At 41.8% G+C, this 14117-nt stretch overlaps 1 protein-coding gene across 8 annotated transcripts in view; it reads right to left on the bottom strand.

The window, feature by feature from the left end:
* HDAC9 (histone deacetylase 9) overlaps window positions 1-14117 on the bottom strand; it is a 470793-nt gene that overhangs the window by 93899 nt on the left and 362777 nt on the right. For all 8 annotated transcript variants that reach the window (XM_077302512.1, XM_077302513.1, XM_077302515.1 and 5 more), the window contains 2 exons: window positions 5798-5853; window positions 5442-5529 (listed from right to left, as the gene is read on the bottom strand). In XM_077302512.1, the coding sequence (XP_077158627.1) occupies window positions 5442-5529; window positions 5798-5853 (144 nt within the window). The remainder of the gene's footprint in view (window positions 1-5441; window positions 5530-5797; window positions 5854-14117) is intronic.

Raw genomic sequence — 14117 nt, 5'->3', positions numbered from 1 at the left:
CTGAGTGTTCTCTGCAGTTGCACCAAAATGGCACTAAAGAAAATCATTTTACCAGGTTATGGAAAGAAAGCATTTTTCCACTCCTTTCTTGCAAGAAGTTATTATGAGACTGCTGTAGATTTCATAAAACCGCACACCAAGTAAAGAGGTGAGGAGTGAGTGACCCTGGAGTCCTTGGGTCTCCCTTCCTGATGTCATTAAAGGTCTTCTGCTGCCGTGGGGAAACGGCCTTCCAAAATTGTGAAATCCGAGTGAACTAGCGGCCTGCTCTTTATCCCAGCTGAGGTTCAATTTCAACTATGTTTTGGGGTAATACAGAGTTGGTGATCCTTTGGGATATTTTATGAATCTATAATATTATTAGGCTATTACTGATATGTTCAAATTAATGCTGAAATGAGATCATGTTATTTCATTAAGTAAAATAGCTCCTGGGAAAGTGAAACCACAAAACATATTTTAAGGAATTTTAACATTCATGGTGAGCTCATTAGTAAGCCCAGCAAAACCTATTCCCAAGGTACTGCAACGGCCCGTTGTGCATATAATCATTGTAATATATCACAGTATGTCATTCAAAAGTTTCCAAATATAATGAAATCAAAATGCAGTCTGCCTATTGCCTTATTATAAGTCCATGTGTCACCAAATCTTTAAAACGTCAGTTCTTACAGTGTGAGAGCAGGACTTGCAGTACAGCCCTGCAAGTCCTTCCAGGTTGAGAGCAGAGCTTGCAGGACTTGCAGAACAACCCTTTCCAGCCCTATAGACTCCAGCGTTCTTAGAAGGCTGTAACTCTGTTTAGGATTGCAGCGGACGTCCGTGGAAGTCATCCATTAATTGTTGAAGATCATTAATTTATCATTTAAATGCTTGCTTGATACAAAAGAGAAATCTTTACAGAAATATTTACTGCTGCTTGGATGTTAATTAAAGAGCACGGTGGATCGAGTATATTATAGAAATTACCAAATAATCATTTAGGTCAAATCACAACTGGATTTTAAAGTGCTTTAATTATCCTTGGGGAATCATCTCCTGCTTTAATGGATGCTCATTATCACCATTCACAAGTTATGCATCCTTGCCTGTACAAGATACTTGTCCATACGACTAGGCAATTAGTCTTAGATGCAACAGATTTATTCAGATAACTAAGGCTATAAGGCTATAATTTACGCTGCCCAGTCCCTTTCTTTGCATCTAGCCATATCTTTTCATCTTGCTCCAGCAGATTATCAGAATCTGTTATTTTCTTGGTAGAACTTGATAATGACCTCTGTATTATGGCGGCAGCATTGACTGTTGAGTTATCACATGAGCAATAGCATAGGAAAGGATGGAGCAAGAGGGATATGCTGTCTCTTCATCCTAGGGTACTGATCAAGATGAAAGACCTCAGGCCATATTTAATGGTAAAGGGACAGCTTGAATCCTGATGAGATATTGTGGTTGAAGGACCATTATCCCTACTTCCAACAGGCATGCCTCATCCCAAACACAGATGAGTAAAAAATATGCAGGTTGGAAGGGTTCTCTACCTGCTAACCTTTACAAGAACAGAGAAGGCTGAAATGGTCGCACTTTATAAGATCAGTTGTGCAGCGTTTACCAAAGAGTTTGCTAGCGGTATCAAGCTTTCCTGTGAACCTTGGCTGTTTGTTGTTTGTAGAAATGCCTTTTTACTCATGAACTTGCCACTAAGTTTTTCCACTTAAGTGCTCCGAGTTCAATGGACAAGAGGACAGACTAATGTTATTCATGCTGCATATACGACATGACAGTTTCTTTGCTGGGTCTCCTGGATTGTTTATGCACTGGGAACTTCACTGCCCTGTCTCCCATGCAGGAGCACAAATCAGGGACGGATGAGATGCACCAGGCCAAATGCTCCCCCGTATGGGTGCAAGAAGAGGTGGGGCAACCTGCCACGACTAAAACTCCAGCCTGCAGCTCAGCATGAAACCTCCAGTGTGTAAACTGTCCTGGTGGTGTTCCATCATGGGGTGCAGAAAGCATAAGTAAAAAGCCTGTCCCTTATTGGGGCCATGGAGCCAGAAAACGAGAAGAAAAGGTATCGTAGCAATGTCAGGGGCAGCTGTGAGATGGAGATTCCAAGTTGGAATTTGTCTCTTAAGGAACAATGACATTTACAGCAGCAGCCTGCTGGTGTTTACATCAAAGGTAATTTCCCCCCAACATTGTGTTTCAGTAGTGCAGAAGAACACGGCATAATTTGAGGGGTAGGATCATTCAATAAATCTTGTACAATTACAGTGGGCTATCAAAAAACTTACATACCCAAAAGCCATTACTGCAGGAGTGGTGGATTCCAGAAACACTCTATATGTGATCTATTTTTTCTTCTCCAGATTGACTGTTAATCTAGAAAAATGGACATCCATTGTTCTCTTGCTCACAGGTCCAAGTGCACCTTACAGATTGTCTTTCTGTCCAAAATCATTCTGCCCTTTCGGTTATCTTCCTCAGCAGAATTCAAGGAAGAACAACTCTTGATGCTTCATATCCTGATGTTTGTAAAACGACAGTTCAAAACCAAGAGGGGATCTGACTTGCACAGTCCCAAGGATGACACCAGAGCAGAACCAAAAGGGAATTCGTAGGACGCCAAGGATGAAAGAGGTCACGAGCTGTTTGGCCCTGGGAGGATTTGCATCTAATTTTTGGCATTAAATATTCACAAAATGAAAACCGTGTCCTTTTTGTGGGGACTGGCAGGATTAACAAATAAACTGCTTGACCACAGGTAGCAATTTGATTGAGGGAGGACAGCACAGATCAACAGTGTATGGACACCCTCTCCCTGTTACTCTACACTCTCAGAGTAAAGCATGTAAAATGAATGCTATAAGGACATATGGATATTGTTATCAGGCTATTATTCCTATACACCGGTCATTGAAATGCTTCAGGAAGGCCTGGACTTGAAGAGCAAGAGCAAGAAGGGACGCTGTTTAATATTTTCTCTGTGTTCTCTACTTTGCTGAGGCTAATGATAATCATCCCCATCCAGAAGCCCATCCCTTTGGAGCATATAAACTTCTCAGTTCAGAGAAGAGGGCAGCTCGTGTGTGCATCCACTAACACAAACAGAACTGCTACCTCCATGGCACTGAATGAGGAAGGTTTTGATAGCAGGGTCTGGTATATAAAAGCTCCTTTACTTGTAAGGGCCAATGCCAAAATTCTGCTAGGTTGCTGCCTGGGACCAGTTATTATATTGTTCTACTACAGTGCTTGGAAATAGGTTTTGAGCAGACAATCAAACCATTAACCTGATACATGCTGTCTTTGTGCCTACATTGTTCCATGTATACTTGCTGCTTTTCTGTCACACTGCCATGAAGCCAAATATTATGTCATCCCATTAAATAAAGGCATTCTTTAAAAAAAAAACATTGAAATGTTCAAGAAGAGTGAGTAATGGTGTTTCAGTGGCACTGACAGTGGAGGGGCTATGAGTCAGAGGAAGAGTGCATGCTTTACACACAGGGGGTATACATTGCATGTCTGGTCAAGGGAAGGGAATCTCAAGTGGCAGAGAGATCCCAGATAAGAGGTGCCAGTCAGAACACTCAGTGCCAAGCCAGAAAACACCAATGGCCTGTCTCAGTATAAGACAACTTCATGTGTTCTACAACTTCTATACCGGGCAACTCACTGGGGCTGGCTCTGCTTCCCCAGTGAAAGGGGTTGAGGGTTGCAGGAAGGTGGGATTGCATGAGAATGCAATCCCACTTTTCTGCAATAAAGAATGCCCTATTTGGCCCCGCGGCAACACGAAGCATCATAGAACTGAATGAATTATTTTCAGTCCCATCCAGGCCTCTGTAGATGTGCCTGGTCACAGGACACGCCCCATTGACCCCCGCAGTGAAAAAGGGAATGCAGATTCCTCTGTGTTCCTTCAATGCAGGGCAAATGGGAACCCGATCTGCACCAGGCCCAGGGCCCACCCAGTGACAATGTCCTTTGGAAGTGGGGATTAGCTCTGCTTCCATATGAAGGCCCTCTCAACCTTTTCTATCTGTGTGGAATTGGCCAGAGGAATCAGAATATCAGGAACCCTGATGAATCAAACATGACTCACATGCTGTCCCCCGGCCCACTTGTGCTATATGGTTGTGTTGTCCTGCTGTATGGTTCATGTGGGGACATCATCAGATAATGGATTCAGGGTAACAGAATGAACACTGTTTGGTCATGTTCACTGATGTCATTACAGTGGCTTTTCTCTCCATGGCTATTGTTATTATGTTGTCTTTGCAAGTAATTAAATTGCAACCATGGCAAACAGGAGTAGCTGCACAAAACTATCTGCATTAATTATCCCATCCATTTGTGCATATCCATAATGCGAGGCCAAAATAAATGATAACTATTCTCAGTTGTTACCTCCCGATACAAACAGCTAGCAATAGAACCCTTTGAACCTCCTTTAACGATTGCTATACTTGCTTAAGTGGAAAAGATGTTGGATGCTAAGGCCATGACTTTATAATAAGATTTAATTATGGGTACTGATATTGATAAAATATCTTTACGATAAAATGTCTTTAAATCTTTTATCACCTGCAAAAATTAATTAAATGCAGATGTAACAGGTTAGGCTTGGATGCCAGGGTTCATTTCCTGTCTATGCTTTTTCAGACAACGTATTACACCTCCTCCCAAAGTGTAGGCAAAACAAAAATGGTGCTCATAAATCAACCTTTGGCTTTTCCTTAAGGCTGTAGGTGGAGCTGGACCTTAAGTAGGAGGCAAAGCTCCAATTCATTATTCACAAGCAGAATGCGTAGACAACAGGCCAAATGACAACTCTGTTTGAAGAAACCATTTGTCTGAAACCGAAGCATGGAGCAAAAGATAAATCTAATCCACCGGGTGTGCATTATTAAATTTGTTTTCCTCCATGGAGTCATCCCATGATTCGGATTTGGAAAGCTCTCTGAAAACCAGATCTTCTTGGTGGTGTCAGAATTGCACAACTAGCTGAGTTAATGCCAGTTTAAGAAAGGAAGCCACACTGGTTACCAAGCCCATGTCAAGTAACTATTTCAAATATATATTCTGTAGGGAAAAGTAAACTTGGGTACTTGTTGGGTAATTTTAACAGTGGAAGTATCAATTCATTTAAGGACCATAAAAGTCACCCCGATCTGCGCCTTCTTCTCATTAAATTGCAGTTAACACCATTAAATTGAAACATACATGTTTATGGTTTCAGCCCTGCCATCCTGGATTTAATGAGTTCCCAAATTCAGAGGAAACACACACCTTTATTACTTGTAAGTATTAAAGGCAGGAAAAGCCCTGACATAGAAAAGAAAAAAAATATTTTAAAAAGTTTTTATTTTCTTCCCTTCCCCCCTTTAAAATCTAGAAGTACTAAAATGATGACGCTTGCCAAGAATACATACCAGATCTACAATCAATATCTTGCCTATATTTAGCTTGTCTCTCAAGTATTTGGCAGTAATTGCCACCGAATTAAAAAAGCAGAACCCCCTGTGGAATAGAGAAGAACAGAAATTTTACAAAGCACATCAGTCAGGAAAACAGTTATAAATAATGTTCTGGGCATTTTTGTGTGTGTGTGTGTATGTGTGTTTTAAAAAGCTGTCTGATCTCTGAGACCATAAATCTGCTTCTGGGAGTACCTCAAAAGCCTTTTCAGTCATCTGCTAACAATTAGAGTTCCTCCGAGACGTGCACATTGCAGGTGATTGCCAGTAACCCTAGCGCTCCGAGATGGGCAATATTCCCTGGTACTTACATGGCTGTTGATTCTTCAGCATGATGGCCTGGGGGCCTTACAACAGCAAAACCATTCTGTAAGAACAAGATAGGTTTTCAATTACCAGACTTTAAAAGAAGAATTGGAGGGGTGGGGGGCTGTGTTGTCTTTCTACAGGGCGGCAAGCAAACAGGTTTGGGAACCGATTAGAAGCAACTGAGCGCCACTTTTTTTTTGCCCTTGTTACCTTTTCATAGAATGAGATGAAGATATGAGTAGGTTCTTAGCTGCAAGTGTTTAGTTCACAAGCTGGGCATGAAGCTGATAGCCCCCCACAACCATTTGTACCAAACTCCTGATACTCTAAGGCAGGGGTACTCAAACTGCGGCCCTCCAGATGTCCATGGACTACAATTCCCAGGAGCCCCTGCCAGCATTCGCTGGCAGGGGCTCCTGGGAATTGTAGTCCATGGACATCTGGAGGGCCGCAGTTTGACTACCCCTGCTCTAAGGTTTCCTTCCTTGACATGTGACATTTTTGTCATTTACGTATAATGGCTTATATATATTGGCTTATAGAAATTGGTTTACTCTCTACAGATTGTGATTTACAAGATCCATATGTCCCCCAGTATGGAACTCTGTGCAAGGCCATTCACTTCAGCATTATGGAAGGTTCCATGCAAACTTCATACTTCTGTAACATTCTGTGACTAGAATTAAAGGCCATTGTAGCTGATACAACAGGCGCTAGCAGTGAGGGGGAGGGAGGAAAATAGCAAAGAGAGAGGGAGGTAGAAAGGAAGAGAGTTATTAAGATAGAGAGAGCTTGGAATTGGGAAGAGGAAGGGGAGGGTTGTCCAGTCTGTAAGGGAATGAGGTTGAATATGTGTGTTGGAGGGGGGGGTTGTGGTGGCGTGGTGACTAATTAGGGTGTGAGTGTGGAGAGATGGGTGTCAAGAAACTGTGGTTTGGAATATTAGTTGAGTGTGGGAGAGGACTGACCTTTGGGAATTGTGGCATAGTGGTTACAGATGAGCTTTCCAGAGACATGTCTTCAGATATATGAAGGGAAAATCAGACTGGAGACTCTTCTTAGGGGGAGATTACATGGCAGCCAATTCCTCCCAGTCCTGCAGTCAACCTCATTTCCCTCCTTGTGTGAATTAGGTCACAGACACCAAAATGTCCCCCTGCCCCAATCCACATGGGGTAGTCACAGTACACAGGTACCCACCCTGCTCCTTCTGTCTCCATTTTTCTACTGTTGATATAATGTTATGTGCCCCCATGCTTCTTTCACTTTTGCCCCTTAGAAGAAGAAGAGCTGGATTTTTGTACCCTGCTCTTTACTACCAAAAGGAGTCTCAAAGCGGTTTACACCTTTTCCCTTCATCTCCCCACAATAGACAACCTGTGAGGGATATGGGACTGAGAGCTCTGAGAGAACTGGGAATGGTCCACAGTCACCAGCAGGCCTCAGGTGTCTCTAAGCAGTTTAAAATCACCTTCCCTTCCTCTCCCCAAATAGGCCCCCTGTGAGAGGCAAGTGCAGGGGCCAGCCCAAGCTAGCTGCACCTTGATTGGCCCGTATTCAGCTTGGACACCCCAGACATGTTCCTCCCACAGGGGCGTTTCACAAATATATAGAGGAACCATGGATAAGGATATGAGCAAGCATAGGACAGCTCTGCAGGAAACTATGGGTGTGAATTAGAATCTTCAGCTATGCTCTCATCCAGTCTGAGTGGATTGATACCCTTTTAATGGATCCTGTCTTAAAGGAGTCTTTTCTTGCAACATCTCTCTCTCTCTCACTCTCAGTCTCTCTCTCTCTCTCACACACACATACACACCTTTATTGCTGCTTTTAGTATAAATGTATATGCTGAATGAATGAACACTTCATGCACCTGATGAAGTGAGCTCTGACACAAAACTTTGAGGAATATTTTTGTTAATTATTAAGCTGCCACTGGATTCCTGTTCCAGTCTTCTGCTACATACTATTGTTTCTATCACCCAGAAACCTACCACCAATGTAAGTGCATACTTATATTGCACAAGACAAGCTTAGTTGATTTCTTCCCTGATGTCTACATTGCAAAGGATTCCAGTTATATTTTACGTTTGGCTATCCCAGAGCAAAAGAATTATAGTATGGCATGGACAGGAATGTTCTCCTATCTGTCAACTCCTAAGGCCAATTAAAATATTTCTCCAGAGGGGTACAGTTAAATAAGAGGAAACAGAAATAGCAGAATACCCTAATTTAGGCCAAAACAACAAGAAAATGGGGTAACAGGTACAGAATTAGTGGGTTTTCTGTCTGCACTCACTTTGTTGTGCTACCAAGAATATGATTGCCCACCCTGTGATCTGGCAAAGCTTTAAGGAAGGAAGCTCTGGGGTTAAGTGATTCCCAGGTGCACCCGTACCAAAACTGCAGATAAAGCTCATTCAGTCACACCAACCAATGCACAGCAAAACAGCAGCTCAAGCTGCAGACCATCGGATACCCGACTGAAAGCAAATGTCAGCCCTCCATTCAAAAGCCATTAACTATTTAACTGTTGCATTATGCAAAATATAAACATCTCCACCATTATGCAAAGATTTTTATTTGCATGCAGTTATTCTCCCTTTGGGTGTGAAGGAGCTGATAAACTTTTGCATCCAAAAAGAGTCACTGGGGAGCTGAGAAGAACGATGATGGAAATTCCATTTTTCACTAGACTATAAATCTAGTTTAGAAGCCTGCCAAAGCTTGCAACTTTATTGTATTTCCTAAGTCAGTTTATAACACACATTCTGGACATTTTATGGAAGGTTTTCATAGAGAGCAGCCATCAAGAGCACTGATGTTAAAGGAAGACCTTAAGCTACTGATTCATTGCATTGCTGGGCTTATAGCAAGTCTCCATCTTCTCCCAATGCACCCTGGAGTGCAGAGCAGCCCTATAAATCTCAGCTAAATAACTACTGCCCAGAAATGTAAGAGGGGTGCAGACCCACAGTCTTCGCTGATAAGGATCATACTGTCCTGCAACCTCAGTAGGTCTCTGAATGAATTGTGCTTATATGTGACAGTCTCTCATATGTACAACTCAATCTCTGTGCTTGCTTATCATCATAGTTAAAAAAAAAACCCATAGAAGCTTGTGCCCAGCAGGTTACAGTGACCACCAAAAGATTCCTGGCTGGCTGTAAATAAAGATATAGGAAAAGCCAAGTAGACCTGTCTACCCTGTTTTTCAGGGTAGTTTTGTGTAGTGGTTAGGAGTGTGGACTTCTAATCTGGCAAGCCGGGTTTGATTCTGTGCTCTCCCACATGCAGCCAGCTGGGTGACCTTGGGCTCGCCACAGCAATGATAGAGCTGTTCCTACTGAGCCGTGATATCAGGGCTCTCAGCCTCACCCACTTCACAGGGTGTCTGTTGTGGGGAGAGGGAAAGCGACTGTAAGCCGCTTTGAGACTCCTTCGGGTAGAGAAAAGCTACCCGGCATGTAAGAACCAACTCTCTTCTTCTTCTTCTTCTTCTTCTTCTTCTTCTTCTTCTTCTTCTTCTTCTTCTGCTCCTATAATAAAAATCCCAGTTCAAGTGCCTTGGCAAATATGAACCCCCCCCATTCTAAAAATGACCCCGGTCTAGAATCCTGGTTGGTGAACCTTGTTTTGCCATGATTTATGAAGGCAGTTCCTGTGTGTGTTATGGGTGGGAGTAGAGCCAGGCTGGCATTCTCTTTCATGCCTCAGAGGCTTTTACAGCCCAGACATCCCAATCAACCTTTGCTTGTTCTTGACAAGGCTTTATTGCAACGATCACCTGTTCTTCCCTCCTACCTGCATGTTCCGACTACAAACATAAGCTTCCCGGTTTAGCTAATGATCAAACTTTAATATGTTATGACATCCAGAGTCATGTGCGTGGAAGAAAACGGATTTAGTTTCTCCTCATTAACCCAGATTTTAAACTAGGATTAAATGGTGGTTTAAATCCCAATTTGTGGGAAGGAAATACTCTAGGGAAGGGGTAGTCAACCTGTGGTCCTCCAGGTGTCCATGGACTACAATTCCCATGAGCTCCTGCCAGCAAATGCTGGTAGGGGCTCATGGGAATTGCAGTCCATGGACATCTGGAGGACCACAGGTTGACTACCTCTGCTCTAGGGTTTCCCTGATGCTAACACTTGGACATTGTCAAATTGGAGTTTGACTGAAGACTTCCCACAACTAGGAAGCTTCCAATCATGCCCCTTTTGGGAAGGCGGTGTGTGTGAGCATGGCAAACAAGTCACGGCCACGTCAGTCACAAACAAAAGAGATTTGTTGAGATATCTAAATGTCCTCCTCTTACACGTTTCTTCATTTTTTAAAATGCTATCCTGAATAACAGACATACTGCCTGCTGGACTTCACACACCTTTCTCTCTAAGTCACTTGCTCTTAATTTGCTTAGAAATCAGGAGATACCTAACTTGTCTCAAAGTGGAAGGGGCTTTTCTCGGAATGACCGTTTACGCACTGGAGGTTTCATGCTGGGCTGCAGGCTGTAGTTGTGGCAGGTTGCCCCACCTCTTCCTGCACCCACAAGAAGGAGCATTTGGCCCAGTGCACCTCATCTGCCCCCAATTTGTACTCCTGCATGAGAGCTGGGGCAGTGAAGTGCCCAGTGCATAAACGGTCAATATGATGCTTTGCCATACTTTGAAGCAGGAAGGTCTTTTCCCAGGCAAGATTTTGTTTGGATTTTTCTTTGTAGGTGGAGGGGTATTATGGGTTTTTCATGGTCTTTCTTTCATGTGCTTGTAGCCTTCTGACAGCAGCAAGGAGCATGGCTTATTTTATGGGAGCAACTTTTCTGGTTTATGACATTCTTTACCTTGGATCGTGCAGATTGATGTCTGAGAGGCTGGTCAGGAGATACTTAAATTTTGTACTGGAGTATTAATCCAAATGACGTTCTGGTCTCTTCCTACTTTCCTGCTTCTGCTGCCCAGTATATAACCCACCTAGAGCTAATAATGGGTTCCCCAGTGGACATAGAAATGTGCTGCAGAGGGCATCATAGCTTCGATGGGAAGTCAATGTGCTTCTCCTTTCCTTTTGAGAGTTCCAAGTGGCTTAAGAAAGCAGCTCAGTTGCCATTTTTTATTTTCTGTTCGGATTCACTTCAAATACTTCAGGAAAGAAAAGAAGCCATATGGCTGCGTTTGAAGCAAGGCACTAAAAACCGCAACGTCTCATGGCTTTTCTGTGTCTTCTGTTAAAAATCAACCAGAAGACACAATTCTAAGCCTATAGATTACAACCTGCAAGTATTGAGAATGAAGCTGGTTTCCAGACTTCCACACAAATTTGGCCTCCTCCAGATACTTTCTAATTATAACTTTCTAGTCTAGTCCCTATTTTCTCACTTTGTGAGGGTTTCCACACAGTATGGATTATGGACATAACACAAAAGCTTAGTCAAAATGGGACATATTGAAAACACTTAGCAAGTAACACAGAAGGATCATACTATTTTAGTGCATTGAAAGTGAGGTACCAACCAAAAACAAGTCTATTCTAAATGTGAGAATATGCTTTTCGGTTTGCAAGATTTTTAGATCCTTTGGTACAGCAGGAAGTAGAAGTTGCTCACAGTGCCTTCAGCCTCTTACTCATGTAACTTGAGTACATCTAGTCTCCTCTATTAAAGATGGAGGAGATTTACATTCCATAGAAAATACATCCGATCCTAAGTTCATTTCACTTTATAATAATTGCAGTTTTGTATAGCCTTGCAGAATGGGGTGGGAGTGTTAAGCCAGGTCAAACCAAGAAGGCCTTTGCAGAGTCATTTTCCACTGTCACTGGCCACTCTGAGTCCTGTCCAGGTAATGCCAAGTCAGGTTTCACTATTTATGCCAGAGTTGAGCTTTATCAGAAGGGGTTCCCTTGTCAGAAATATCTGACACTTCCTCTGGCTCTCAACAAAATTGTCCCATATTAGCAGGAGGGAATGTGAATTCATTTATTTGGGCAATACTAAATACCAGACAGTGATCTCAGAACAGTGGGTGAAGGTCAGACAGAAAAGCAAAAATATACTCCAGAGATAGACAGTCTAACACCAAAGCAGTATGTTGAAAGTGTAGCCAACACACATAAATTCAAAGCATTTTTACACAGACTCTTGTTTATACTAGGATACAGACACCATTATACATAGTCAGAAGGTTAAACTGACTGACAGAAATGCACATTAGAGGAAAGATTCATGTCTTTGTCATCATAAGCCTGATTTCTGTGTGTTTTAAACTTCAGGATATGATTGACTTGAAACGGTCTAAAGTCTAGCAGTGCCTGAATGTGTAGAAATCAGCAGTACAACGAAGTCTTTACTCCAGGGAGAACAGTCATGGTTTTAGCTCTATCTGGGCTACTGAGGGGGGAAATGAGAGCTAAGTCTCCTCATTTATTAACATTTCACTAACTTGTGCACTAAACCTGAAACAGGTTGCTCATATTCTTGTACACCATGACTACCACCACCACCTTCTTCTTGTTCTCCATCAGTTCTCAAATAATGAAGTAGAAGCTTAAAGAGAACAATCTGGTTTCTTTTTAAAATATATATTTTTATTAAGAGTTTTTACTACCAAAAGATAAATGTTCTAGAAAACATATATGCAGCAAAAAGGGGGGAAATAAAAAACAAAGAATAGACAAGGTAAAATCATCACAATGAACATTTGAGTGTCCAAGCGATTACGAAACAATTCAAATGTATCTGTTTATAACAAAATTACTACTATTATTATAAATTTATTATTATTACTTATATTAAAATTGTTTCAAAATGATTTTCTTTAGAATAATAAGAAGAGTTAGTTCTTATATGTTGCTTTTCTCTACCATAAGGAGTCTCAAAGCAGCTTACATTTGCCTTCCCTTTCCTCTCCTCACAACATACACCCCATGAGGCTGAGAGAGCCCTGAGATTACTGTTCGGTCAGAACAGTTTTATCAGGGCTGTGGCGAGCACAAGGTCACCCAGCTGGCTGCATGTGGGAGAGCTCAGAATCAAACCCGTCTTGTCAGATTAGAATTCTGCACTCCTAACCACTACACCAAGCTGGTGTAGACATTAAAACCATAAATCATCAGATCATTCCCCACCCTTTCATGCAAGTAGTCAATAAGAGGTTTCCAGTTAGTCATGAATGAAGTTCTCTAATCAAAGATGTAAGTTTAGCCAGGAAGTACATGGTTTCTGTAGGTATGCTGAGACTCTGTTAACATATTATCAATGTAAAACAAAATCAGTCATGATAGTCAGTTCATAGTCTAAGGAAGAGTGCTTGCACTTGAAAGTTCACACCTTGAATAAATCTTTGTTGGTCACTGGACTCTGATTTTGTTTTATTGTGCTACTTCAGACCAAACATGGCTACCCACTTGATTCTATATTATTAATGTGGCTGACTAGCGCCTTCAGAAGCCATCTTTGAGTCCGTCTGCCAGTTTGGAAAGGAAAGTAATGCGTTCAGATCTCAGAAAGGAAGGTTTAGATTGTATATTGGGAAATTGCTCTTCATAGTGATGAAGTCATGAAACCAACTGATCAGAAAAAATGTCAGTGTCGGGTCATGTTCAGTGGGCTGACCTAGGGTTCAGGAGGTCAGAGTTCAAATCCTCAGTCAGCCATAGACTACCACTTTTTCTCAGGCAATTAAAACCCTGCTCGAATCTCCCTCTGTCACTGCCACTTATTCCTCTAGTAGCAGAGCTGGGTTTTGAGAAGGCTTCCTTCTTTAAAGAAGAGCCAGGGAGTCCTTCTGGCTTACATATCTGTCCCTGACTGCTCCTGAGCTCTGGGAAGCTCTTATATATATATCTCAACACCTTGAAATGGAGCCATTACCAGTTTAAGGTGATCCACTTCTAGCTGCTTTGCAACATGTTCTCCAGGGTTCCCAGAGGCTACACAAAATTTTCAGATTTTCAAAAAAAAATTACAAGTAAAGAACCATCATTGTTAAAAACAACTGGGGAAAAAACAGGTTCTTCAAGAAAATTTTGGAAAGGCAGAGTACAAATTCTTAAAAAATAATAGTTATTATAATATAAATAAATACACCTGCAAAGAAAATTCTATTATTTTTAACTTTCATAGTTGCAGTCCCCTCTCCAGACCCAGCAAGGAATTTTCCTTTTATCCCTAATACCAGATGAAGTGTTCTATCTATCTATCTATCTATCTATCTATCTATCTATCTATCTATCTATCTATCTATCTATCTATCTATCTATCTATCTATCTATCTATCTATCTATCTATCATTCATTTACTGGATTTATTCGCTGCCAATC

This window comes from Paroedura picta, chromosome 11 (genome assembly GCF_049243985.1).
Source record: "Paroedura picta isolate Pp20150507F chromosome 11, Ppicta_v3.0, whole genome shotgun sequence".
Taxonomy (NCBI): Eukaryota; Metazoa; Chordata; class Lepidosauria; order Squamata; family Gekkonidae; genus Paroedura; species Paroedura picta.
This window is presented reverse-complemented; position numbering and strand designations above follow the sequence as displayed.